We start from the raw sequence: 25,314 nt of genomic DNA, 5'->3' as shown, positions 1-25,314 counted from the left end.
TGGAATGTAAATTTAGGTTCGTAATTATTCAATTTGTAAGTTTTTAAATTGATTGTCCTACAAAATACTATTTAGATGTAAGTGAATGTTTTTATAAAAAGAGCAATATAGGTCTGGTTTTTCATAACCTTGCTTATCATGAACCCAGCCACACTGACGATGTCACTTACTGCCTTTTTTCCCTCCATTCTTCAAGTGGTATTCTGTAATCAGTTACTCTAGAGGATAGAAACTCTATAGTATGTGTGTTGAAAGTAAAAAAAAAAAAAAAATAACAATTTCATGCAACATATCCAGTTGTCAAGCCAGATAGCTATTATACCTTTTCTCACCCCCACCCTATACTTTAAATTTTGGTTAGATAACCAGGGTACCCCCAAATACTTCTTCCTTTGTGATAATCACATGTATGTTTTGATTAACAAAATAATTGAGGGAAGAAAAGACTTTACCTAACTCACAGTAAAAGATATCACGTAATTCAGGCATTGTTTTTCTTCATATGTGGAATTCCTCTGAAATTTCAGAATTTCTATGTTGAATACACATGCACGACCAGTCTGGTTTATTATCTTAAGTAATTTGAGAAAATAGTTAACAATGTTGATGACATGTAATTATAAACTAAATAGTGTATAAAGTTTTTAAAGTGAATTATAGTGGCTGAATTTAATTCTGACATTCACTTTCCCTTGGTCAGGGAATGATTCAGCATTTCTTTTAGGACAAAAGAATTGTAGCAATGTGAAAATTTTGAACCTTGGGCAGCAAATCCTGGCTGTACCACTTCCAATGATGTGACCTTGGTCAAATCATTAGTATCCTTGTTCTTCAGTTCTCCCACCTGTGAAATAGGAGTGATATTAAGATTATAACACACCTACCACTCGGGACCTTCTATAAACTGTAGGCATTGTGTATTTGTGCTTTATGGTATACATACTAAAACATTAGTTCATAATTTCAGATAGCTGTTTTACTGTCATAGACATTTATTAAACCTAACACTTGAGTAATAGTCATACAAAATAAAGTTGCAAGAGGATATTCAAAATAAAAATGAACAATTACGTGTTACGAATATAACCAGAATTTTAAATCTTTGTGTCTATTTCAGAGCAAAGATGGAAAAACTCCACTGCACATGACTGCCCTCCATGGTAGATTCTCCAGATCACAAACCATTATCCAGAGTGGTAAAAAGTATTTCTGTTTGTTTTTTTTCTAAAGTGTAGTAAAAGCATCCACATAGTGAATGGTATTGAGGAATTGTCATAGCAGTATACATATTTTTGACATTTGATATCATATCTCATGAAAATCAGATAATGAAGAATTTTATATGCCATGTACATGTATCTTTTATAGTCATTTTTCATTTATTTCTGTATTGTTTCTCTTAGATTATTTATATAATATCACTAGCAGTTAGTACTGGCTTTTAAAAAACATGCTAAATAGAAAAATAACTGCCTTTCCACTGCAGTTTGTATTATATATTGACAAAACTCAGTTGCGTTTCTCTTTCCCTTTTTGAATATCTTGAACTGTTTTTAGCATTTTCATTTCTTTTCTAAACTTGTATTATTTTGTATTTGAATTAGTACTAGGCAAGCTAAACTTCTAAATAAAAAGAACTTTTGGGTACATTACTTTAAGGCAGTGTTTCACAAGCCATGTTCCAAAGAACTGTTTGTAAGTAGTATTGATACTTAAGACAATAGCTGTTCTCATTTGGCAAGGAAAGGGTAGGAATAAACTCATGATCAAATAATTCATGAGGCATTGCAGACTGTCTTCTGATTTTTAAATCTATTAAAATCTTATGCTCAGTTCACAAACTTGCTTTAAGTATAAAATCTGCAGTCCCAGTGCCTGACCCAGTAACTGTGCTGTGGATGAAATCTATGGATTTTATTCCTCCTTTGCTGCAGGAGCTGTAATCGACTGTGAAGATAAGAATGGCAACACTCCTCTGCACATAGCAGCGAGGTATGGCCACGAGCTGCTCATCAACACCCTCATCACGAGCGGGGCCGACACCGCCAAGTAAGTGCGTGCCAGGCGTTGATGGCTTGCCAGGGAGCGCGCGGCTTTTCTCAGTGTGGTTCTCTCTTGGGTGAGCTTTTTCCTCTTTGTGTTGATGATGTAATAGAATGTTTAATATGACTTCATTGGGTCTTTTTATGTTTTTTATCCCAATTGTTTATGGATTATGACTAATATGTTAAAGTTTCCATGTAAAACTTTGTTTGAAAGATGGATTCTCTTGCATGCTCTGCAGAAATACACACCCTACTTAAATTGATGCTTATCATTCTTATGTGTATTTTTAAATTTTTATTATACTTTTATATGTTCATAAATATGTTTTAAATTTTCTTTTAAGCTTTCTAAAAATGGTATGCTACTGTATGCTTCATGAAACTTTTTTTTTCACACGCAGTTGTTGATTTAGCCATGTAAATATAAATTGGGGCTTTTTTTTCTTTCCTCATCTCTGTAAGTAACTCTAGTTGATTTGTTTTATAAAATTTAATTCTTGTGTAAAGATTTCACAGTTTATTCATTCTCCTCATTTACAAACACAACTTACTTCTGGTTTTTTACTGCTGGGAAAAATTACTGCAGTGAACAGTCTTAAGCAAAACATTTTGCCTTGTGGTAATGATCCTTGATGGCAAAGCAGGTGGGATGATTTTTGCTCCTGAGACAAATGTCTGGAGTCATTTTTGGTTGTCCTGATTTGGGGAGAGAGCTAATGTCATCCAGTGTGGGTCAAGCCCAGGGGCACTGGGGATGTCCTGCTGTCTCCCCAACACACACAGACCCACAGGAAGTCCACAGGGACAGTAGTCTGAGCTCGAAAAACCCTACTCTAAGAGGAGAGTTGCTGGAGAGGTTAAGTAGTTTCTTTTTACTTAAGTGATTGCCTTTTTCTCGCATTGTGGTGAAGATACTGTCCTCTTTGCTTTAGACGTGGCATACATGGAATGTTCCCCCTCCATTTGGCAGCCTTAAGTGGTTTTTCAGATTGCTGTAGGAAACTTCTTTCTTCTGGTGAGTGGAACCTTCACAGACAAATTATCCTCTTTTATGCTTCCCCCAAACTCCCCTCCATCTTGCTTTTGCAAAATTATATACAAATACGTCCAAGTATGGCTCATTTATTAACCCCTCTTAGAAGATGTTGGGCCCTTTAAGATTTGATATTTATTTTTCTAGTGATTTCTTCCTCTCTCTTAGTTGGGGAATGGCATGTGGAATATTCCTGAAGTAGTCCCTTTATGTCTGGAAGCAAAATATCTTTTGCATGGTTCCTTTTTGAGAGCCAGCGACCAGTTCACAGTATCTTCTAGGTCTGAAATTCATACCATATTTAATTAATGTTTTAAAATGCCACATAGTTTGAAACAAAACAGGATCAGTAGCTTTCTGTTAATATAAATATTACTATAAAGATCTTTATTAAAATGCATAGAAGTACTAAATATATAAGATTTTACTTTAAATGATATTCTATTAGCATGTTATAAAAGTTGAACAGATTTTATGTATTATTAATACTTATGAGTGCTGAAAGAATTATGGGAAAGTTTCTGGGAAAAATTAGCATATTGTGAGACAGACCCTTCTGAGTTTTTCTTAATGATACCTTTTTTCCTCCCCTTGGCTTTGTTGGGTCGTTGCTGCGGTGAGGGCTCTTTCCTAGTTGGGGAGAGCAGGGGCTGCTCTGTAGTTGTGCTGACGAGCTTCCCATTGCACTGGCCTGTTGGTGCAGAGCTCGGGCTCTAGGCGTGCCGGCTTCAGGAGTCAGGGCTCCCGGGCTCCAGGGAGCAGGCTGCGCAGCCTTGGTGCACGGGCTCAGTTGCACTGCGGCGTGTGGGATCTCCCCAGATCAGGGATCGAACCTGCGTCTTCTGCATCTGCAGGTGCGTTCTTTACCACTGAGCCACCAGGGAAGCCCTCAGTGATACCTTTTAAGTGAGGTGATTGTGTTTTGAGTGTTTAAGTGTATGCGTGCCACAAGTAATCACATAGCCATTTATCTATGAAAGAGAATTATAAAACTCTCTTCTCAGTGTTAGTAGTAATCCACGGGTAGCAAAGGAAAAAGTTTTACCAAGAAACCATTCATGGGGCTTCCCTGGCAGTCCAGTGGTTAAGACTCCACACTTGTCAAGGCAGGGGGTGCAGTTTCTGTGCCCGTGTGGGAACTGAGATCCCACATGCAGTGCAGCGTGGCACACTGCACCCCCCCCAAAATGTTCGTGTATCTTACAATTTAGTATATTCTCAGAGATAAATGACCATGACTACACTGGGTTTTAGAACATTTTCGCTACCGCCTGAACCCAGATAAATTTCATTTGGCATCAGTTCCCCATTTCTTCCCTCCCCCAGCCCTTAGTAATCAATAATCTACTTCCTGTCTCTAAATTTACCTATCCTAGATAGGTTGTAGAGGTGGAATCACCTAATGTGGTTTTTTGACTGATTTTTTTTTTTCACTTAGAAATGTTCTGAAGGGTCATCCAGTGTTATAAGTATGTATCAGTAGTACTTCATTTCTTTCTATTGCTGAATAATATTCCATTGTATCCTATGACTTTTAAACAAGTACTCTAGCATGTTTTTAAAAAACCCCAGGCTTTTAGTGGTAATTAAAAAAAGATACATTACTAATCTATTATAAATGAATTTGTACCTATTTGTAAGTCATAGTTTTGTGTATGATGGGGTGTGATTTTTTAATTGTTAATGTAATGCTTTAATATAAAGTAACATGCATATAGTATTATGTAAGATGTATTCATTCTTGTAGGATTTGATATAGATACCCCAGATGATTTTGGCAGGACCTGTCTACATGCAGCTGCAGCTGGAGGGTATGTTAACAAAATTTTTACTTTTCTTAAGAAAAAGATAGCTGATCATGGCATGTTTTTCTGTTGTTGTTTTGTAAAATATAAATCATAGTATTTTATTCACTCTGCCCTCATTTGAAAATGTACTTTTATACTTACTTAAACCTATCCATTTCATCATAAAATTATTGACAGTTGCATCTTCTCATTGTATTTTTCCTTGGTAGTAATTTGGAGTGCCTAAACCTTCTGCTGAATACTGGTGCAGACTTCAACAAAAAAGACAAGTTTGGAAGGTGAGCTGTGGTACAGTTCCCCTGTAGCTCCTGCTTAATGTTATTTACTTAATGACTTTCTTAATATTATAATTTGGCTTCTATGTGTTAGTCACTCAGTCATGTCCGACTCTGCAGCTCCATGGACTGTAGGCCGCCAGGCTTCTCTGTCCATGGGATTTCCCAGACAAGAATACTGGTGAGGGTTGCCATTCTCTTTTCCAGGGAATCTTCCTGACCCGAGGCTCGAGCCCATGTCTCCTGCATTGCAGGCGGATTTTTTACTGTCTGAGCCACGAGGGAAGTCCTTAATGACTTCCTTAATCTTGTTATTTGGCTTCTGTGAGTTAACTAAAAAATTTCACATCTTTTATGTTGTGATCATGATTTGTTGAAAAACTCCAATAGATAGATAACTTCTGAATATTCATTCTTACCCACAACCTCCTTCCAACTGGGCCCCTGCCATAGCCCCAGCCTACCAGCCACAGCTTTACTTTATAAGCACTACATACCTTTTATGATGTCATTCCCCCCTCTTCCTTTATAGCTATGAATATTTAAAACCACGTGGTACCTGTGCTCCCTAAACAAAAACTTACAAGAGCAGTGGTAGTTCTCCGTTCCCTCAAGTCATTCTTTATTAGAGACTCTGTGGCCTAGTTTTGGTTCCAGAGCACAGAAGGAGGGAGGAAGCAGGTTACTAATGTGAATGCAGAGCAGAGTCCCTGTGTGTCACTCAGCCAGGCTGCATCCTCACTGTTCAGTCCCAGACCTCACTGTTGCTTGCATCTGTGACTGCAGTGATTAAAGCCGCTGGGGTCTGCTAAGTTACTTAGAGTGGGAATCGACCCAACGTCTGTTAGAACCATATAGGAGAGGGTGGGAGGCAGTTTGAAAAACAGAGGTGAGCGTGTTACAGTGTGTACAGAAGTCTAATGTTGGACGCATGCAACTTGTGCAGTGTTACAAACCAGTGTTACCTCAGTAGAAAAAGAGAAAGAAAGGTGGCAATATGAGCAAAATGTGTGTCAACAGTTTACGAGTTATATCAGAGTATACAATAAGAGAGGGTATGTGTTGGAAGGAAATGTGTGGATATGTATCAGTGCCTGGAATGGTATAGTGCAGAGGTCAATAGAATCACATGTGGTAGGGAATCAGAAGTGTGTGAAAGAAAAGTGAAACCAACTGTCTGACCACGTCATTCCTTTGAGGAACAGAGTGTTCTCATAAGCCTTCTGACTGAAGGAGCCAGTGACCCAGGAAATCAAAAATCACTGTCTTTGGTGTGCAATATTTTTATAGCTAATTTATTTTTGTAAGCGTGCTTTTTCTTTTCCTTTTAAAAATTATTTATTTTATGTGTTTGGCTGCGCTGGATCTTCATTGCTGTGTAGGCTCTTATCTAGTTGTGGTGAGCGGGGGCTCTTCTCTAGTTGCAGTGAGCGAGCGTCTCGTTGTAGTGGCTCATTGTGGAGCACAGGCTCTAGGGCATGCAGGTGTAAGCAGACTTTAATCCAGTTTATATTAGTTAGTTTGTAGTACATGAAGCATTGTATGCTACAGATAGAGCTTCTGAGTTTACAGGCTTGAAAATAATTCAGGAGTAATTGCATTTTCAAAACTACTATTACTGTATTATACTTTATACAATAAAGTAATATAATGCTTCACTGTCATTTTACCAGGTAAATATTTTAGAAAACAATATGCCATGAAGACTCTGGACTAAATTTACCTTCACTTTTCTATTTTCTTTCTTTCTTCCTCTTTTTTTAAATGAAAAGTCATGAATCATTATAGTTTTGTAATCTAAATACAGAAACTCCTAAATTTAATAGCATTCTTTTTCATGTCAGTAACTGGAAAGAAGTAATCTACAAATATTCTGTCTCTAGTAATTAACACAGTACCCCAGCTCTTCAAAGTGATGAAAAATCTTCAAAACTATGCATTTTTTGCTTGAGAAATCTGATATTACTGTGCAGCTCTCCCATACAGTTGATACAACAGCATTCTTTTTAATACTTCTGTATTTTTCTTACCATTTATTCCTCTATCGAGACGTAACAGAAGCTGCTACCTCTGTACCGTGAAACATTTGTATTAGTATAGGGGAAGCTTTCTTAAAATGAAAACTCTTCTCAGATTGCTGATGGTATTAGGGAGGAAGGAAAATACAAGTTTTGGAGCAGAATATGAAGTGTATCCATAATTCACTCAGAAAACTGTAATTGTTACTGTCTGAGCTATGAAATACTTTTAACTGTGTTTCTGTCTTATTTTACATTCTTTTCCTTTTAACTGTGTTTCTGTCTTATTATGTTTTCTTAGAGGCTGTCAGGCATCTTGGTTTCTCCTCCTAGCTTTCTGTCTGGCCCTTTGAAAGACTTAGTGTATGGCAAAAATCAACCTCCAACTTACTGTAAATACAGTGTTTATAACCGGGTGGATCAACTGCGCTCATACTTCCTGGCCTGTGTCCCTGACTCTTTTTTTTTTTTAATTAATTTGGGCAAAAAGATCTCCACTGCATTATGCTGCTGCCAACTGCAACTACCAGTGCCTGTTCGCTCTCGTGGGCTCCGGAGCAAGTGTGAATGACCTTGATGAAAGAGGATGCACACCCCTGCACTATGCAGCGACGTCAGACACAGATGGCAAGTGAGTACCATGTGGTGAGAATGAAGGATTATTGTTTCTACAGACCAGCATCTTCCATACAGATGGCGACTTTTATAGCAAATTGTATTGTATTTTGTAGCAAATTTGTACTGTTTATTATTTCTTTCCCTGAGTGTCTAGTGTGGAAAAGAAGTTGTTTTTATAGTTATTCTTAATCATAGTTATTACTGCCTGCTGCTACTCAGCAACCTGCCTTATGAACTAATGAGGTGGTAGAAGAAAGATAAAAGGTCCCTTTTTGTCCTCCCTTCCAAAAGCAAATCTTAGTATCTATCACTTCCAAGCTTCTTCCACCTGACTTCTCAGAGGCAGCAGTGTTGAGTGTATCATAGGGAAAGGGAGAGGCAAGAGGTAGACGGACAGTGCCGTCAGAAGATAGGGCAGAGATTGGAATGCCAGTATCCTTCAGAGGTAGAGCGTTCATATTCCCAAGGGATCCCTGCAAGTTAGTGTTTAAATAGGGAGTAACTGAACTAGCAGAATTGGACACATAGTTGGTACTAAATATTAAGTAAATTATGTAGACAGTGAGTGAGTAAATGTTGCCCAAGGATGACTTAATAAAAATGAATGAGAGATTTATAAATTCTTTCATAATTAATATTCACCTGAAGTTGGTCAGATGTCAGTACCTTAATGTATATTGCCTTCATGGAAGAAAATGAGCTCTTTAGAGACAGAGAAGATATCTTCAGTATCTGTGGTATTCCCCATGAGTCTGAGTCAGTGAAGGGTAGAAAATAAAAATAATAGTTTTGAGGGAAAGGTTTTATAAAGTATACTTCAAGAAAGTTGCATTTAACAGAGATCTGTTTCCTTATAAAAAGCATAATTTAATGATATTATTCACAAATATTAATTTATTATAAATTCTGTGACTGTAATTGCAAATCCCTTTTGTTATGTTGGATTTGTGTTTATAATTCTAATCTTGAAAGCTCTAGTAAATATGCTATCAGTGAATTGTGTCTGCTGGTTTTGCATCTGCAGATTTGGGGAGCCGACTATATTCATTGTAGGTTTATGTTCATTTTTTTATAAGGGACTTGAAGGTTCACACAAGCATTCTTGGAACCAATCCCCCTTGGATACTAAAGAATGACTGTATTTTCTCTTTGAAGAAATATATCATTTATATAGTTTCATGTATATCAAAATAGTTAAACATAGATAGTTTTTGAGAGAAGCTATAAATTATTTGAATTATGTTTTTGGTTAGTATAGCTTTAAAGAAAATCTGTGATAAACATTTTGCAAATCAGAAAGTATTTTGGTACACTTAGGTAAGTAGATTATTCTCTATTTTATAAACTTTGTAATTTCAAGATTTGATTTATAGGTTTTCCTAAAATAGATTATAGCTAAAATGATTATATCATTCTAAATGATATAATCATTTAAAGGATAAAGGTAAAGGGTCAGTAGTCCTTTACCACTGTTCCCATCAACTGCTTATTGGATATTGCCCAGCATGATGCACATAAATTCCACTGAGGTCACATAGACACAGAGATTATCCCGTTGTCCTCCGGCCCTTAGACAGTTAAACCTGAATTCCTACACAAAAACATAAACATGACAATGTTCCATCTATACTGTTGGAGTTTTGTGGTTTTATTTTAAGCCAGTCCACTTTTTCTTTAGAACTGTACTTAGTAGTGAAGTGAATTAAATTGTTAGTTTTCTTAACTAATATAAGCTGTTTTGAGCAGTAGGCTAGAGATATTTATTACCTAGACACTTAATTCTCAGTATCTCTACAAGCAGCCTGATGTACTAAAAAGAACATGAGCTTGATCCAAAAGACCCAGTTTAAGTGTTGAGGTCTTCATATTATCCTTTTTGAGCCTAAGCAAGTAATTGTTAGGCAAAAACTTATCTATAAAATTAGAATGAAGCCTGAAAAAGTGAAAGTGTTAGTCACTGAATTGTGTCCAACTCTTTGCGACCCCATAGACTATAGACCTCCAGGCTCTTCTTTCCATGGAATTCTGCAGGCAAGAATACTGGCGTGGGTTGCCATTCCCTTCTCCGAGGGATCTTCCCAACCCAGGGATCAAATGCAGGTCTCCTGCATTGCAGTCAGATTCTTTACCGTCTGAGCTACCAGAGAAGCTAGACTCTTCAACATGTGTGACCTCAGTTTTCCCCACAATTCTAAGAAGTAGCCTTCATTCTCAGAATTGTGGGGAAAACTGAGGTCATGCGTGTTAAAGAATCTAGCACTGTTTTTGGAGCCTCTTTCTTACTTTTAAAGTATCAGAATCCCTGAGGTCTTGTCTGACACTATCATTTACTAACTCTGATTTGTTCCCTGGGAACCTCTGGTAGCTCTACGCCACAGTAACCACAGAGTACCAGAGGCATCCTCTCAGCACGTTTTGGAGACTTACATAGTAGAATTAAAGCGTTGGTTTATTTTTTTGGACTCCAAGGCTATAAATCCTAGGAATAGGTTAGGTAATAATAAGAGAATCTGGAATAATTCATTCTGCTGCCAAACCCAGAGTGAAATGTTTTCTAAAAGGAGAAACTAATTCCCCTTGGCTTCAAATACTGTTACTCAGTAATGTGTGTCTGCTGGCTTCCTTCTTTAACGGTTGGTTGGTGATGTCCTGTTACCCTCCCCCAGGGAAGGCTGTATACACTGTGGGATTTCTGACACGCTGCCGTTGGCTCTCTGTTTTCACAGTGACAGATACTAACTTATTATAAGTAACATATAACTAACACCCTCTCCGTGTGTCCCTCTGTCTTCAGTTTCCGTAGATATTGGGAAAACACATGACATCGTTTCCACTCACCCTACTCGTTGTCCCTGTCATCCTGATGCCTGCAGTCACTGTAGGCAGTCCTGACTCGGTAAACAAAAACATTAAATGTATGCAGTATTTATAAACAAAACTCTCTTTGCCATTTGAACAAAAATAGGGCTGGCTATGAGCACGAGGGTGAGGACCTGGGACTGGGGTTGCTTATTCTGATTACATATAAGGAAGAAATCCTCCTCACACCTTTTCTTCTGTGATAGGCACCACTAACACAAGTATTTCCATAAATTTATGCAGATCGTTTCATGTCCCTCATACTGTCAGATGGTTATAGATACATGTGTTTATTAATACATAGATACATTTCACTAAGATACACTTTGGTGGAGATAGATTTTCAAAAAAATGAAATCATATTTTGACTTCTAATAGCATTGTGTATTTTTGTCTGTTTTGAGCCTTATATAAGTGGAATCATACATTCTTCTTGGAACTTTTGTAATCCTTAGGTTTATTTCTAAGTATTTCATATTTTTACTGCCAAAATAAATCTTACCTTTAAATTCCCTTGTGCTATGAAATAGAGAAATACATATGATTATTGTATACAACTTTGCATTCAGCAGCCTTTTTAACTGTTTTGTTTATGCGTGTAGGACAGCATTAGGTTTGATACTGGTACTGTCATTGCTGTGAGACCTTGGTTAGGTTACTTAACTCTCTGCATTTCATCTGTGAACTGGGAGTAACAGTCTGACCTAACACATGGCCACATGAGGTTCAGCTCACTGCAGTCTCTCAGTCACGTCCACTTCTGTGACCCCGTGGACTGCAGCACGCCAGGCCTCGCTGTCCATCACCAGCTCCCGGAGTCTACTCAAACTCACATTCATTGAGTCAGTGATGCCATCAAACCATCTCATTCTCTGTCGTCCCTTTCTCCTCTCGCCTTAATCTTTCCCAGCCTCGGGGTCTTTTCAAATGAGTCAGTTCTTCACATCAGGTGGCCAGCGTCAACATCAGTCCTTCCAATGAATATTCAGGACTGATTTCCTTTAGGATGGACTGGTTGGATCTCCTTGTAGTCCAAGGGACTCTCAAGAGTCTTGTCCAACACCACAGTTCAAAAGCATCCATTCTTCGGTGCTCAGCTTTCTTTATAGTCCAACTCACATCCATACATGACTGCTGGAAAAACCGTAGCTTTGACTAGACAAGACCTTTGTTGGCAAAGTAATGTCTCTGCTTTTTAATATGCTGTCTAGGTTGGTCATAACTTTTCTTTCAAGAAGCAAGCATCTTTTAATTTCGTGGTTGCAGTCACCATCTACAGTGATTTTGGAGCCCAAGAAAATAAAGTCTGTTAGCATTTCCACTGTTTTTCCATCTATTTGCCATGAAGTGATGGGACCAGATGCCATGATCTTAGTTTTCTGAATGTTGAGCTTTAAGCCAAGTTTTTCACTCTCCTCTTTCACTTTCATCAAGAGGCTCTTTAGTTCTTCTTCACTTTCTGCCATAAGGGTGGTGTCATCTGCATGTCTGAGGTTATTGATATTTCTTCCAGCAGTCTTGATTACAGCTTGTGCTTCATCCAGCCCAGTGTTTCTCATGATGTACTCTGCATATAAGTTAAATAAGCAGGATGACGATATATAGCCTTGACGGACTCTTTCCCCTATTCAAAAACAGCTGTTGTTCCATATCCAGTTCTAACTATTGCTTCCTGACCTGCATACAGATTTCTCAAGAGGGAGGTCAGGTGGTCTGATATTCCCATCTCTTTAAGAATTTTCCACAGTTTATTGTGATCCGCACAGTCAAAGGCTTTGGTGTACTCAGTAAAGAAGAAGTACATGTTTTTCTGGAACTCTGTTGCTTTTTCGGTGAGCCAATAGTTGTTGGCAATTTGATCTCTGGTTCCTCTGCCTTTTCTAAATCCACCTTGACCATCTGGAAGTTTACGGTTCACATACTGTTGAAGCCTGGCTTGGAGAATTTTGAGCTAGAATTTTGCTAGAGTGTAACATGAGTGCAATTGTGCGGTAGTTCGAGCATTCTTTAGCATTGCCTTTCTTTGGGATTGGAATGAAACCTGACCTTTTCCAATCCTGTGACCGCTGCTGAGCTTTCCAAATTTGCTGACATATTGAGTGTAGCACTTTCGCAGCATCATCTTTTAGGATTCAAATTAGTTCAGCTGGAGTTCCATCACCTCCATGAGCATTGTTTGTAGTGATGCTTCCTAAGGCCTACTTGACTTCGCATTCCAAGATGTCTGGCTCTAGGTGAATGATCATACCATCATGATTATTTGGGTCATGAAGGATCTTTTTTGTGTAGTTCGTCTGTGTATTCTTGCCGCCTCTTCTTAATATCTCCTGTTGCTGTTAGGTCCATACCATTTCTGTCCTTTATTGTGCCATCTTTGCATGAAATGTTCCATTGGTATCTCTAATTTTCTTGAAGAGATCTCTAGTCTTTCCCATTCGGTTGTTTTCCTCTACTTCTTTGCATTGATCACTGAGGAAGGCTTCCTTATCTCTCTTTGCCATTCTTTGGAACTATGCATTGAAATGGGAATATCTATCCTTTTCTTCTTTACCTTTCACTTCTCTTCTTTTCACAGCTATTTGCAAGGCCTCCTCAGACAACCATTTTGCCTTTTTGCATTTCTTTTTCTTGGAGATGTTCTTGATCCCTGCCTCCCGTACAGTGTCACGATCCTCTGTCCATAGTTCTTCAGGCACTCTGTCTATCTGATCTGATCCCTTGAATCTGTTTGTCACTCCACTGTATAGTCATAAGGGATTTGATTTAGGTCATACCTGAATGGTCTAGTGGTTTTCCCCAGTTTCTTCAATTTAAGTCTGAATTTGGCAATAAGGAGTTCATGATCTGAGCCAGCGTCAGCTCCCAGTCTTGTTTTTGCTGACTGTATAGAGTTTCTCCATCTTTGGCTACAAAAAATATAATCATTATAATTTCAGTGTTGACCATCTGGTGATGTCCACGTGCAGCGTCTTCTCTTGTGTTGTTGGAAGAGGGTGTTTGCTATGACCAGTGCATTCTTTTGGCAGAACTCTTATTAGCCTTTGCCCTGCTTCATTCTGTACTCCAAGGCCAAATTTGCCTGTTACTCCACGTGTTTCTTGACTTCCTACTTTTGCATTCCAGTCCCCTATAATGAAAAGGACATCTTTTTTGGGTATTAGTTCTAAAAGGTCTTATAGGTCTTCATAGAACCGTTCCACTTCAGCTTCTTCAGCATTACTGGTCGGGGCATAGACTTGGATTATTGTGATATTGAATGGTTTGCCTTGGAAACGAACAGAGATCATTCTGTCGTTTTTGAGATTGCACCCAAGTACTGCATTTCGGACTCTTTTGTTAACTACGATGGCTACTCCATTTCTTCTAAGGGATTCTTGCCCATTGTAGTAGATATAATGGTCATCTGAGTTAAATTCATCCATTCCAGTCCATCTTAGTTCGCTGATTCCTAAACTGTCGATGTTCACCTTTGCCACCTCCTATTCGACCACTTGTCATTTGCTTTGATTCATGGACCTAACATTCCAGGTTCCTATGCAATATTGCTCTTTACTTCTATCACCAGTCACATCCACAACTGGCTGGTGGTCTTGCTTTGGCTCCATCCCTTCATTCTTTCTGGAGTTATTTCTCCACTGATCTCTTGTAGCATATTGCGGTAGAGTGTCATATGAGATAAGAGTATCAAAATTGCTTAAACAGTACCTGATATGTTATAATCGTCCTTTGAGGATGAGCCATAGTCTTTAAGCTGCGTAGTATCTGTTTCACGTAAGAACTGACTGCTCTGTGCACCCCGTGGTCAGGGAGCGTTCCGAGGCCTCTGGTGACAGTGCCACGTTCCCTGCCCTCGGGTGAGTGCTCCTTTCCCACAGCTCTGACCAGCCAGGGAGCACGCGGGGTGCATTCAGTCTGAACTTGTGCCAGAAAAAGTGGTGGGAGTTCATGGTGGTGGAGGAAGAATAGGAGAACTTTAAATAGTTTGAACATCTCCCCTGTTTAAATTACATGCTTAATTGGGATGAAGATATTTAATTTGTCTAACAGATGAAGAAAACAAAGTATTCAACAGTGAGTATGCTTTATTACTTAGATACTTAGTATTACTTAGATACTTAGATTACTTAGCCATAAATATTCCTCCAGATTTTGCATATATAGTTAATTTTAGGAGAAGGAGGGCTTCGTAGAAAATTTTTCTTTCTTAATTTTCTGAGTTTTATAAAATGAGCATGTGTTAACTTACAGTGAGAAAGAAAGTGAGGATCAACTCTTTGCCTTCTCATTTGCAAGTCAAAAGTGAGGTCTAGATTTTCAAGATTAAGAAGTTTTGTGGTTCAGTATTTTATAAATACCCGGGTTAAAGTGTCACTAACTCATTAACCCATGTGCTGAAGCATTTCTAGCAAGGAATGAACACTTGAAGAAAAGATACTAGGTCTAGTCCTTGCTTTTCCATATTGTAACCAAAAGATTGGGAGCAAGTGATTTAATTTTCCTGAATGTCAGTAATTTTTTCATTTGTTAAAGATAATGCTGGAATTGAGCTGCAGGAGTTGCTTGTATATTTTTGAGATTAATCCTCCTCTGTCGCTTCCTTCGCTATTATTTTCTCCCAATCTGAGGGCTGTCTTTTCACCTTGCTTATAGTTTCCTTTGTTGTGCAAAAGCTTTTAAGTTTAATTAGATCCCATTTGTTTATTTTCGCTTTTATTTCCAATATTCTGGGAGGTGAGTCATAGAGGATCCTGCTGTGATTTATGTTGGAGAGTGTTTTGGCTATGTTCTCCTCTAGGAGTTTTATAGTTTCTGGTCTTACATTTAGATCTTTAATCCATTTTGAGTTTATTTTTGTGTATGGTGTTAGAAAGTGTTCTAGTTTCATTCTTTTACAAGTGCTTGACCAGTTTTCCCAGCACCACTTTTTAAAAATAAATGACCCAATCAAAAAATGGGCCAAAAGAACTAAACAGACATTTCTCCAAAGAAGACATACAGATGGCTAACAAACACATGAAAAGATGCTCAACATCACTCATTATTAGAGAAAGGCAAATCAAAACCACAATGAGGTACCATTACACGCTGGTCAGGATGGCTGCTATCCAAAAGTCTACAAGCAATAAATGCTGGAGAGGGTGTGGAGAAAAGGGAACCCTCTTACACTGTTGGTGGGAATGCAAACTAGTACAGCCGCTATGGAGAACAGTGTGGAGATTTCTTAAAAAACTGGAAATAGAACTGCCATATGACCCAGCAATCCCACTGCTGGACATACACACCGAGGAAACCAAATCTGAAAGAGACACGTGCACCCCAGTGTTTATTGCAGCACTGTTTATAATAGCCAGGACGTGGAAGCAACCTAGATGTCCATCAGCAGATGAATGGAGGCTGTGATACGCCATGGAATATTACTCAGCCATTAAAAAGAATTCATTTGAATCAGTTTTAATGAGATGGATGAAACTGGAGCCCATTATACAGAGTGAAGTAAGCCAGAAAGATAAAGAACATTACAGCATACTAACACATATATATGGAATTTAGAAAGATGGTAATGATAACCCTATATTCAAAACAGAAATAGACACAGATGTACAGAACAGACTTTTGGACCCTGTGGGAGAAGGCAAGGGTGGGATGTTTCGAGAGAACAGCATCCAAACATGTATATTATCTATAGTGAAACAGATCACCAGCCCAGGTTGGATGCATGAGACAAGTGCTCGGGCCTGGTGCACTGGGAAGACACAGAGGGATTGGGTAGAGAGGGAGGTGGGCAGGGGGATCGGGATGGGGAATACATGTAAATCCATGGCTGATTCATGTCAGTGTATGGCAAAACCCACTACACTATTGTGAAGTAATTAGCCTCCAACTAATAAAAATAAATGAAAATAAATAAATAAAAATTAAAAATTAAAAAAATAAAGATAATGCTTACAAAGTAGTTATGAAAATTCATACTGCTTAGCAAAATTTGAAAGGCATGACAATAGAAGTAATTTTATAGTTGTAAATCAAGTTTTAGTCTTTGTTTTGCTGTAGGAGACAAATCATCTAATAATGTGAAGGTAAACTATTTAACACTATGATTGATAGGAATTTCTGCATGTATTATGGTTGAATTATTTCAGACCATTTAATGCTGCATACTTGCAACTAGTCACGGTAAGTAGTGCTTTGAGACTTGCCCTCCTACTTCACAAAGTAAGCATGAACTAACCTACTTGTTTTGCTTTCCTTAAGTAAGTCTTTTTTTTCCCCCCGTACTCATGTATCAGCAAGTTATCTTAAAATAGTTTGTTCCACTGATAGAATCTGTCTTCTATTCAAGTCTTGGTAAGGAGAACTATTTCTGTTTTGTCATTCACATCTAGAAAACTTGATTAAAGATGGAAAGATATGCCCTTGAGTGAAATGTTTGTGCTTTTAAAACAGACTTAATAAAAAACATGAATGGTGTTTAGATTATTTAGTTAAATTTGTATGTCCATCTGTAAGATGAATAAACAGAAGCCATTTTACCATAAAGGTGAATAAACTATTTGTCCAAGGTGGATGGTATCCAACTAACTCTAGAGATAAATCTTTTAATTTCTAACAGTACTCTTTTATTGGCTGTAGTAACAATAACATTTATCACAATTATAACAAATTGTGAATCATAAAGTCCTTTTAAAACTGCTTCCTTCATCGTTTAATAGCACAGGAATAAAGTGTATTTCCTGTGGAAAGGTCTTTCTTGTTACCTGTATACCAGTTGTGCGTTGTCCACACACTGCTCAGATCTCTAAAGAGATCTGTGAATTCCGATCTTGGTTTTGGGAGATATTTTTACATCCTTTCTTGAGCTTCCTAATGAGATATCATACTTACTGTGTGGTCCAGATAGATTAGATGCTCCCCACCACTAGGAGTCTAATCCTGTCAAACACGGAGCAGGCTGACTGGCGCCATAGATGGACAAGCTGTGGATAAAGGAGATTCTCTTATGAACGTTTAATTTGTAGTTTTGTGACACTTACAGTCAGTGTCATTTAAATGATAAATTTATGTAGTGTAGATGTGTTTATGATTTTTACATTATTTGAGTGTAAGAAAAATTGCCAGTTTTGAATTTGTCTTTGTTTTTGTCATTGGTTAAAATGCAGGATTTAGAATTTTGAATATATCTTACTGTAATAGGTGCCTGGAATACTTACTAAGAAATGATGCAAATCCGGGGATCCGGGACAAGCAAGGATACAATGCCGTTCATTATTCAGCTGCATATGGTCACCGTCTGTGTCTTCAGCTGGTAAGAATCCTGAGTTCTTGTGGAAGGACCAGTGTGAGTTTATGTTCTAATAATGCAGTGACAATGAGAATAAATGAATCAAGAAATAAGTGCCTTGTAATATCTTTAGAATCCGTTTCCATCTTAAATTCACACTTAACCTCATTAAGCTTTATTTCATTCCCTTTTCCCTTTCACGGCAAAAGGGGACAGAAAGAAATCAGATCTCTGGAGAGGTCTCCTTGTGTCCTTCCCGTAGAAACCCCCATGCCCACCTAGCGTTCACTGCCCCTGCCTCTTGAAAGGTTTTCTGGAAGGCATTAAAGAACTGTAACTTTGTCACATGTGAGAAATACATGTCCCTGTGAGAAGATTCCCCTGTATATTTAGGGATTCTGAAAGGCCCAGTCTACTAGCAGTCTGTCCTGAAAGGGGAGACTCATCTGCTGCAGCGGAGCTTTTTATTTCAAATGTGGTCTCATTCCTGAGTATATACACCATTCACCCAACTCAGCCAAACCAAAAGGCAAGTTAAATGATTCTCAAGTGTGTGGTACATGCCTCATGTCACAGATTTCTTCATTTATTTATAAATTAACATTGCTTGCTTTAAAGTGGGAGTAAAATTCAAGGAGGGTGGGTATAAAAAAGAAAAAGGAGGTTGTCATACGTAATATAGCATTTAGAACCGTGCTTCAGAAATACTATTTTCTTAGGTTACTATAGTATTTCTAGACTAAAATCTGAGACCCATGTATATACATTTTTGGTCTGCTGTACAGTTGTTTACTTAAAAGACTAAATTTTTGGAGGCAAAGAAAGCACAAGTTCAGAAGAGAATTTAACAAAGCCATAGGTAAATAGAGACATGTAGTTTGCATTATCTCTTTACTACATAGACTGCTTCTTCAACTCAGTGTTTTTATTTTAAACTTTATTTCAGATTGCAAGTGAAACTCCTTTAGATGTTGTAAGTATTAATCGGTTTTCCCATTACTATTCAGAGTATTTAAGTATTTGCTTTCAGTCGAACTGGAGCCTGTCTGACACATTCCTGGGAACAAAGATGGTGACAGAAATCATGTTTATGAGGGAGGAAGAGGGAGGAGGTTCTTACTTGGTGGCAGTTAAATAGCATTTCTTTCCAAGTCAGAGTTTATAGCCATTCCCTCAAAACTCTTAGAGTGTGTTCCAGATTTTCAGGATAATCCATTCTGTAAGGTTTCTGAGTTTAGTTTTCATAATATAATGTTCTGGGATTTTTAAATTCATGTTCAAGTATCCACTTATACTCTAAAAATGGATTTGAACTAGGGGGAGGGGGACCAGGAATACCTGCTGTGGTATGTCTTAAAGTGCCATTTCTGACATTTAAAATTCTTTTCCTTCTCAGTTAATGGAAACATCGGGAACAGACATGCTGAATGATTCAGACAATAGAGCAACAATAAGCCCTTTACACTTGGCTGTAAGTACTGCCTTCACAGCCAACTTGATGGCTGGTTTACTGAAAATATCTCATCCCTGTTTGTGTTGACTCAAGCTAGGACCGAGAACTTTGGGTCCTGATAATGATGATCATAGAATTAAAGCTGTAGGAACTTGCTTAACAGAGAATTCTTGAATGTGCTTTTGTTTGTTTGTCTTTAAAAAGAAAGTGGGGGGGGTGGGTTTAATTTCCCCCAGACCTGCTCTAAGGAGATAATATGCCTGAGATGTGAACTTTAAAATGACCTACTCTAGTGGAATGGCTTCTGCATTCTTAAGCAGATTATACAAGAACAATAATTTCTGTGGCATTTCTACAACATTTTGCTTACTTTGTGATTTTGGGGGTGGTAAGTGTGTCTTCACTGGTCCTTCGGTTGCTCATGCTATAGGATTTAATTTCATGATTTTCTAGCTTCACTAATGTCCATCACTAAGAGGAGAAGGTTAGGAGAGAGTGTGACAGTTAAGTCATATACAGGAATGAATTACCTTACGGATTTCAAGCAGGGCTCAATCTCACTCCTTCTGTGCTAAAAGAAGAATTATCTTTGTTGTGGGATGTGGGGGGACTTTGAGAGTCAGGAGAATTGGGTATGGTCACTGTTGTGAGACCTCTGGTTTCAAGTGCAGTAAAATGTTTTAAGGGTCTATACTTAATGTGTGTCACTAAAAGTTCAGTGACCTGTTTGTTTCTTCTCACAAATACTATTATTTTTTGTCTTAACATTTTTCTGGCATATTTTCTGACACTGACACATGTACACTGAATTTTCTGCCTTATCTTTCTGCCCCTGTCTCCCCAGCAGTACTTCTTACCATGGTCTAAATAACTAAGAAGACATGCTGAAGCTTCTTGCTTCCTTGCCCTTTGGGTCTTTGGAAGTACTATGTACTCTTCCAGACCTGTATAGTAAATAAGTCGTCTGGAAGTGCAAAGCCAGCATGGAGAAAATAGCCATTTTACTATGGGTGGCAAGAAATGATGTCTGAGAGGGTGTAGACAGTTCTTCCTGCATCGTTATCGTCACTCTTAAAATAATAGCACCTCATCTCTGAAACACTTATTAGGTGCCAGACTAAGCACTTTGTCAACTTTTTGAATACATTATCTCAAAAGTTTAGTTCTTTTAACTAGTTCTTTTACTCCATGGCTATTGTGAATAGTGCTATTATGAACAGGAGTGTGCCAAATAGTATTTTTAAGCTGAAATGGAAACAGTTTTGTGATTTTTATAATCAGGTTCAGTGAAATGTGGTTATACCACCACTTTGGCATTTTGTATCTGTCCCAAGGGGGTTTTCAGAAATTACCTAAGTGATTTTTTTAACTTCCAAACTCCCAATCCGGGACAACTTGCTGCAGTGAAAACACACTGACCTGAGGCCTAAGGAAACCGGCCTTGGTCCTGCCTTCGCACATGCTAGACAGCCCAGTCCCTTGTCCTAACCCAGTCAGAGACATCATGAGGACAAGAGCCCTGTGCACATCATCCTGGCTTCTAGTTGCCCTTCTTTTAGTGGCACTGGTACTGAAGAACAAGCCTAGAGGTTTGTTCAACTCTCTTCAGACAGAGAGTTGAGCTCCGTGATCTCGAGATCAGTAAGGCCCAGAGCAGCTTTATCTCCTGCTGGTCCTTTCTGACATTTCCCACAAGAAGTAGCTTAACAGCCCTTTGATACAGTGTGGGGCCCTCTTTCTAGCTAAATACCTCTTTTTAGAAGCAAGTGATATTTAGCACAGGCATGGTAGGATTTTATATTTTTCAGTTCTAAATGAAAAGTTCACATGGGATCATTTACAGTTTTGCCTGTATATGCTAAGCTGCAGGTCTGAACAGTATCAGAAAATCACTCATTCCTTATCTAAAAGGGGTGACGTGAGTGAACAGAGAAGACATTGCTTCCCCACCAAGAACTGTGTCTTTGTTGCCTTTACGTCCTGCTCAGCGTCCAGTCCAATAAGCGTAATAGATGTTCAGTTGACATGTTGGTTTTGAAATGAGTTCTTTGGAAAGCCCCTTTATCAGATTGTGTAAAGAGGGGGTTTCAGACAAATTGTAAAATCTCCTTGCTCTGCTGTACACGAGGACAGTGCCTAGTGCATGGCAGTTATTCCAGCAGGGCACAGTTTAAATATTTTTGAAAAGAAATTTTTTCTGAGATACAGCACATTGTAGGATAGGGTGGTCATTTTACTTTGAGAAACCAGAGGACACAAGAACCAGCTGAACTTCAGCTGCTACTGTCTCTTGTGATCGAAGCGCAGTAACATTCTGTTGGTGAAGCGGGACGCTGAACTCTGATGAAGAACCTGGGCTTTGGAATCACAGATTCAGAGTGAAATCTTCCTTAGAACCCGCGTCACACATTACAGAGTGTCTGCCATAAACCAGACATTATATACCTGTGAAAAGATTGCCTGTCATTTGAACTTGTATTATTTGTGGAATACTCATCCCTAACACTGCAGCCTACTAATTGATTATTAGAAAAGTTATAGTTAACTTTCTGAGTTACCAGTACAGAAGTTTTGGATCATCTTAAATACAATGACGTGAAGACAAGTTTGCTTACTCCTTTATGTTCTAGGGTTTCTAAGAAGTCAGTCTAAACATATGTATTATTTTAATTTCCATTTTTGTTTGTTCCTAGGCCTATCATGGTCACCATCAAGCCCTGGAAGTGTTAGTACAGTCTTTGTTAGATCTTGACGTGAGAAATAGTAGTGGAAGAACACCCTTGGACCTTGCAGCATTTAAGGGCCATGTAGAATGTGTGGATGTTCTCATTAATCAGGGAGCCTCAATCTTAGTCAAAGATTATATTTTGAAGAGAACACCTATACATGCAGCAGGTATGCCAAAGACTATGAATGATTTTATTTACCACTTTCCATCTAATACTCTCTTCTTTTTCACTTTCTTGTATATTATACTCCTGGTAATTGTTTTAAAGACTTTGATTGTAAAAATTCTAATGATTCTACTCTCAGGGAAAAGACAACAGCAAGATTATAATCACTTTTTAAAAAATATTATCTACTTTAGAAATTGTATTTATATAATAGTCTAACTTTGAAGTACTTTATCAGAAACACCAAAAAGTACAATATGTTTTTACTTCATTTTGATGGAAATTATCTTGGATTGGTACGTGCTTTCATTTAACATCTGGTAAATATTTTACTTACTGTACCAGGGTACTACATTAAACATTTAATCAGACAGGAGTTACAAAGTGTCTGTGTGAGACCTACTTCATGGGGTGTTCTGTGATGTTGTAGACTTGTGAAAATGGAAAGCCACATAACCCTGCCACTGTGATGACTCGGTACTCTGTGTATCACTACAGATAAGGAGTCACCACTCTCTACAGGAATTACTACAAGCAGTGTTCATTTTAAATAACGAATTCAAGACTGATATAGGTGAAGAAGTCCTAGTCAGGTATTTTTCTCATCCCCAGTATGCTATACAAACACTCGTCAGTAGCCCGCTGCTATGTACTGAGTGTCAGTGAATCAGTTTAAAAAAAAAAAAAAAAGATGGGACTAAACAGAATTTCCTTGAAGCATCCACAAGGATCACATCTAAAATCAGGAAAGGAGGATAACTTTCACTATCAGGGATAAAAATATTTCCCAGATGCCCTTCAGACTTCTGAACGTCTCAGTGGCAGAGCTTGAAACCAGCCATTGGGAAAGGAGAATGTGACTGACCTGTCTAATCGCGGTGTGACCGCGTGGCTGGAGGCAGGCTGCTGTTCCAAAGTGCACTGCCACCCCCAGAGAGGGGAATCCCATGAGCAGTTTCTTTCTTGTTAAATTCGAAGAATATTCTGAAATTATATCAAGAAAATGTGGTTTAAGATGAACATTTTCTGTTTCATCATTTTATATGTATATATAATTGCTGAAGTTTTTAAATATCCCTTACAGCAACAAATGGTCATTCGGAATGCTTACGGCTACTAATAGGAAATGCCGAACCACAGAATGCAGTAGATATTCAAGATGGAAATGGACAGTAAGTTTTCCCTGTTCTTTAATTAGTTTTGGGATCTAAGACAGATCTTCAGTCTTCATACTTTTGCCCCTGTTTTGGTAAGTCTGGCATAGTGTGTAACTGAGTGACGTCCAATGCAGCTTTTTAAGTGTGCTTTAAAGCTGAGTCACAGAAAGAAGGGCTTGTTCCGAAAGCCGCCAGCCCAGCGTGCTTTCCGGGTGAGGTCTCAGTGGTGACGGGGCTGCTCCTGTTGTTGCCCAGGACTCCTCTGATGCTGTCTGTGCTCAACGGGCACACGGACTGTGTGTACTCACTGCTCAACAAAGGCGCAAGCGTCGACGCCAGAGACCGATGGGGAAGGACGGCCCTGCACAGAGGGGTGAGCAGAAGCCTTCTTTTCTGAAGGTTTTTATGACCTCATTCTACCTAAAACTGAACGAGGCTGTGTTTATATTTTTCTTCATGAAGTTTTTACCAAATCATCTTTACTGTTTCTTTCACTGTCTCAGTTTCTGAACTCTGATTTTAAGCAACCACAAAGCACAACTTAATCCAGAGAAAGATAATATTGAAACAAAATTTTAAAACCCTAAAATCTTGAATAGTCTTATACATTTTTTCTTTTCTTTCTTACACATTTTTGTCTTAACTTTCTCACCTTTGAAATATTTTCATTCAATTGAAAGGCCCTTTTTCCTAGTTTTCATATTACTTTTATTTTGAAAAAATTACTGCTTTAACTAAATTCTCAAGCCACTTTCAATAAAAATACTCAAAATATGATAAATGCCTTGACTGGTGGGAGGACATGGGGAATACAGACTTTAAAATTCCTAATTAGCTATCATTGGTATGTAGTGCCCAACACAGCGTGTTCGGTGACATGCAGGAATTTTCTTTTCAGGCAGTCACAGGCCATGAAGAGTGTGTGGATGCATTACTTCAACATGGTGCTAACTGCTTATTTCGAGATAGCAGGGGCCGGACACCAATACACTTGTCAGCTGCCTGTGGACACATCGGTGTTCTTGGAGCCCTTCTGCAGTCGGCAGCATCTATGGATGCAAATCCAGCCATGGTGGACAATCACGGATACACAGCACTTCACTGGGCCTGCTACAACGGTTAAGTACAGAGACCCAGACCCGCATCCCCTGCCTGCTGTGTGTATGCCACAGAGAGATAGGCGACTGTAACACGTTCTGACTTCCCTGAGAGTGTATCATATTCTAGACTGGAATGTGTTTCCTGAGCACTCTGCAAGTTAAGATCCTTACATCAACAGTAACATGTATGTTCAGCATTTTAAGAGAGTGAAGTGCTAGTAGAATAGATCATAGAAGTAGGAACTAGAAACTTTTGGACACTTTCACAGTTAAGTGAACTTGGCTGCACGGTTGTAACAGACTTACTTTTAGCTTCCGGGAGAGTAATTGTCACCATTAGTCCTTTTACAGGTAATCTCACCAAAGGTCAGAGAGAGAAGTATAAAGCTATTTTTAAAGGATAGAAAAACAGGGTTTGGCTTTTGAAATGTCACTAAAATAATTTAAGTAACAGCACGTTGATAGATTTGCTCATCTTCAGTAACAGTTGACTATACTATGTATAGTGTAAAACATCAATTCTGTCCAAGTGTGTACTTAGGTTATTATCAAAGATACAAGGGATTTTTTATTTGTTGTTTCAAATTTCAATGTAGCATTCAGGTTATTGTTAGTCTTAAGAACATATCTACAAAACTAGCTGACAATTCTAACAACTTTCCCTCAAAATGTACAGAAAATAGAAATTACCTCTTTGTATAAGATCCACTTGCTTAAAAAAAATTAGTGGCTGTTCTAAACCTCAGCTAACTGCCTTGCTGCAGAGGAGGCTTCT

At 38.3% G+C, this 25,314-nt stretch overlaps 1 protein-coding gene across 5 annotated transcripts in view; it reads left to right on the top strand.

The window, feature by feature from the left end:
• The window catches only part of ANKRD28 (ankyrin repeat domain 28), a 207,522-nt gene that overhangs the window by 164,852 nt on the left and 17,356 nt on the right, over positions 1 to 25,314 (top strand). For all 5 annotated transcript variants that reach the window (XM_043474781.1, XM_043474783.1, XM_043474780.1 and 2 more), the window contains 13 exons: positions 1,118 to 1,196; positions 1,935 to 2,049; positions 2,978 to 3,060; positions 4,826 to 4,889; positions 5,096 to 5,164; positions 7,670 to 7,810; positions 17,848 to 17,959; positions 18,882 to 18,908; positions 19,332 to 19,406; positions 22,082 to 22,283; positions 23,367 to 23,454; positions 23,695 to 23,812; positions 24,338 to 24,557. In XM_043474781.1, coding sequence (XP_043330716.1) covers positions 1,118 to 1,196; positions 1,935 to 2,049; positions 2,978 to 3,060; positions 4,826 to 4,889; positions 5,096 to 5,164; positions 7,670 to 7,810; positions 17,848 to 17,959; positions 18,882 to 18,908; positions 19,332 to 19,406; positions 22,082 to 22,283; positions 23,367 to 23,454; positions 23,695 to 23,812; positions 24,338 to 24,557 — 1,393 coding nt within the window. The remainder of the gene's footprint in view (positions 1 to 1,117; positions 1,197 to 1,934; positions 2,050 to 2,977; positions 3,061 to 4,825; positions 4,890 to 5,095; positions 5,165 to 7,669; positions 7,811 to 17,847; positions 17,960 to 18,881; positions 18,909 to 19,331; positions 19,407 to 22,081; positions 22,284 to 23,366; positions 23,455 to 23,694; positions 23,813 to 24,337; positions 24,558 to 25,314) is intronic.

Source organism: Cervus canadensis, chromosome 7 (assembly GCF_019320065.1).
Source record: "Cervus canadensis isolate Bull #8, Minnesota chromosome 7, ASM1932006v1, whole genome shotgun sequence".
Taxonomy (NCBI): domain Eukaryota; kingdom Metazoa; phylum Chordata; class Mammalia; order Artiodactyla; family Cervidae; genus Cervus; species Cervus canadensis.
Note: the sequence above shows the minus strand (reverse complement) of the source record. Positions and strands in the feature narration are given on the sequence as shown.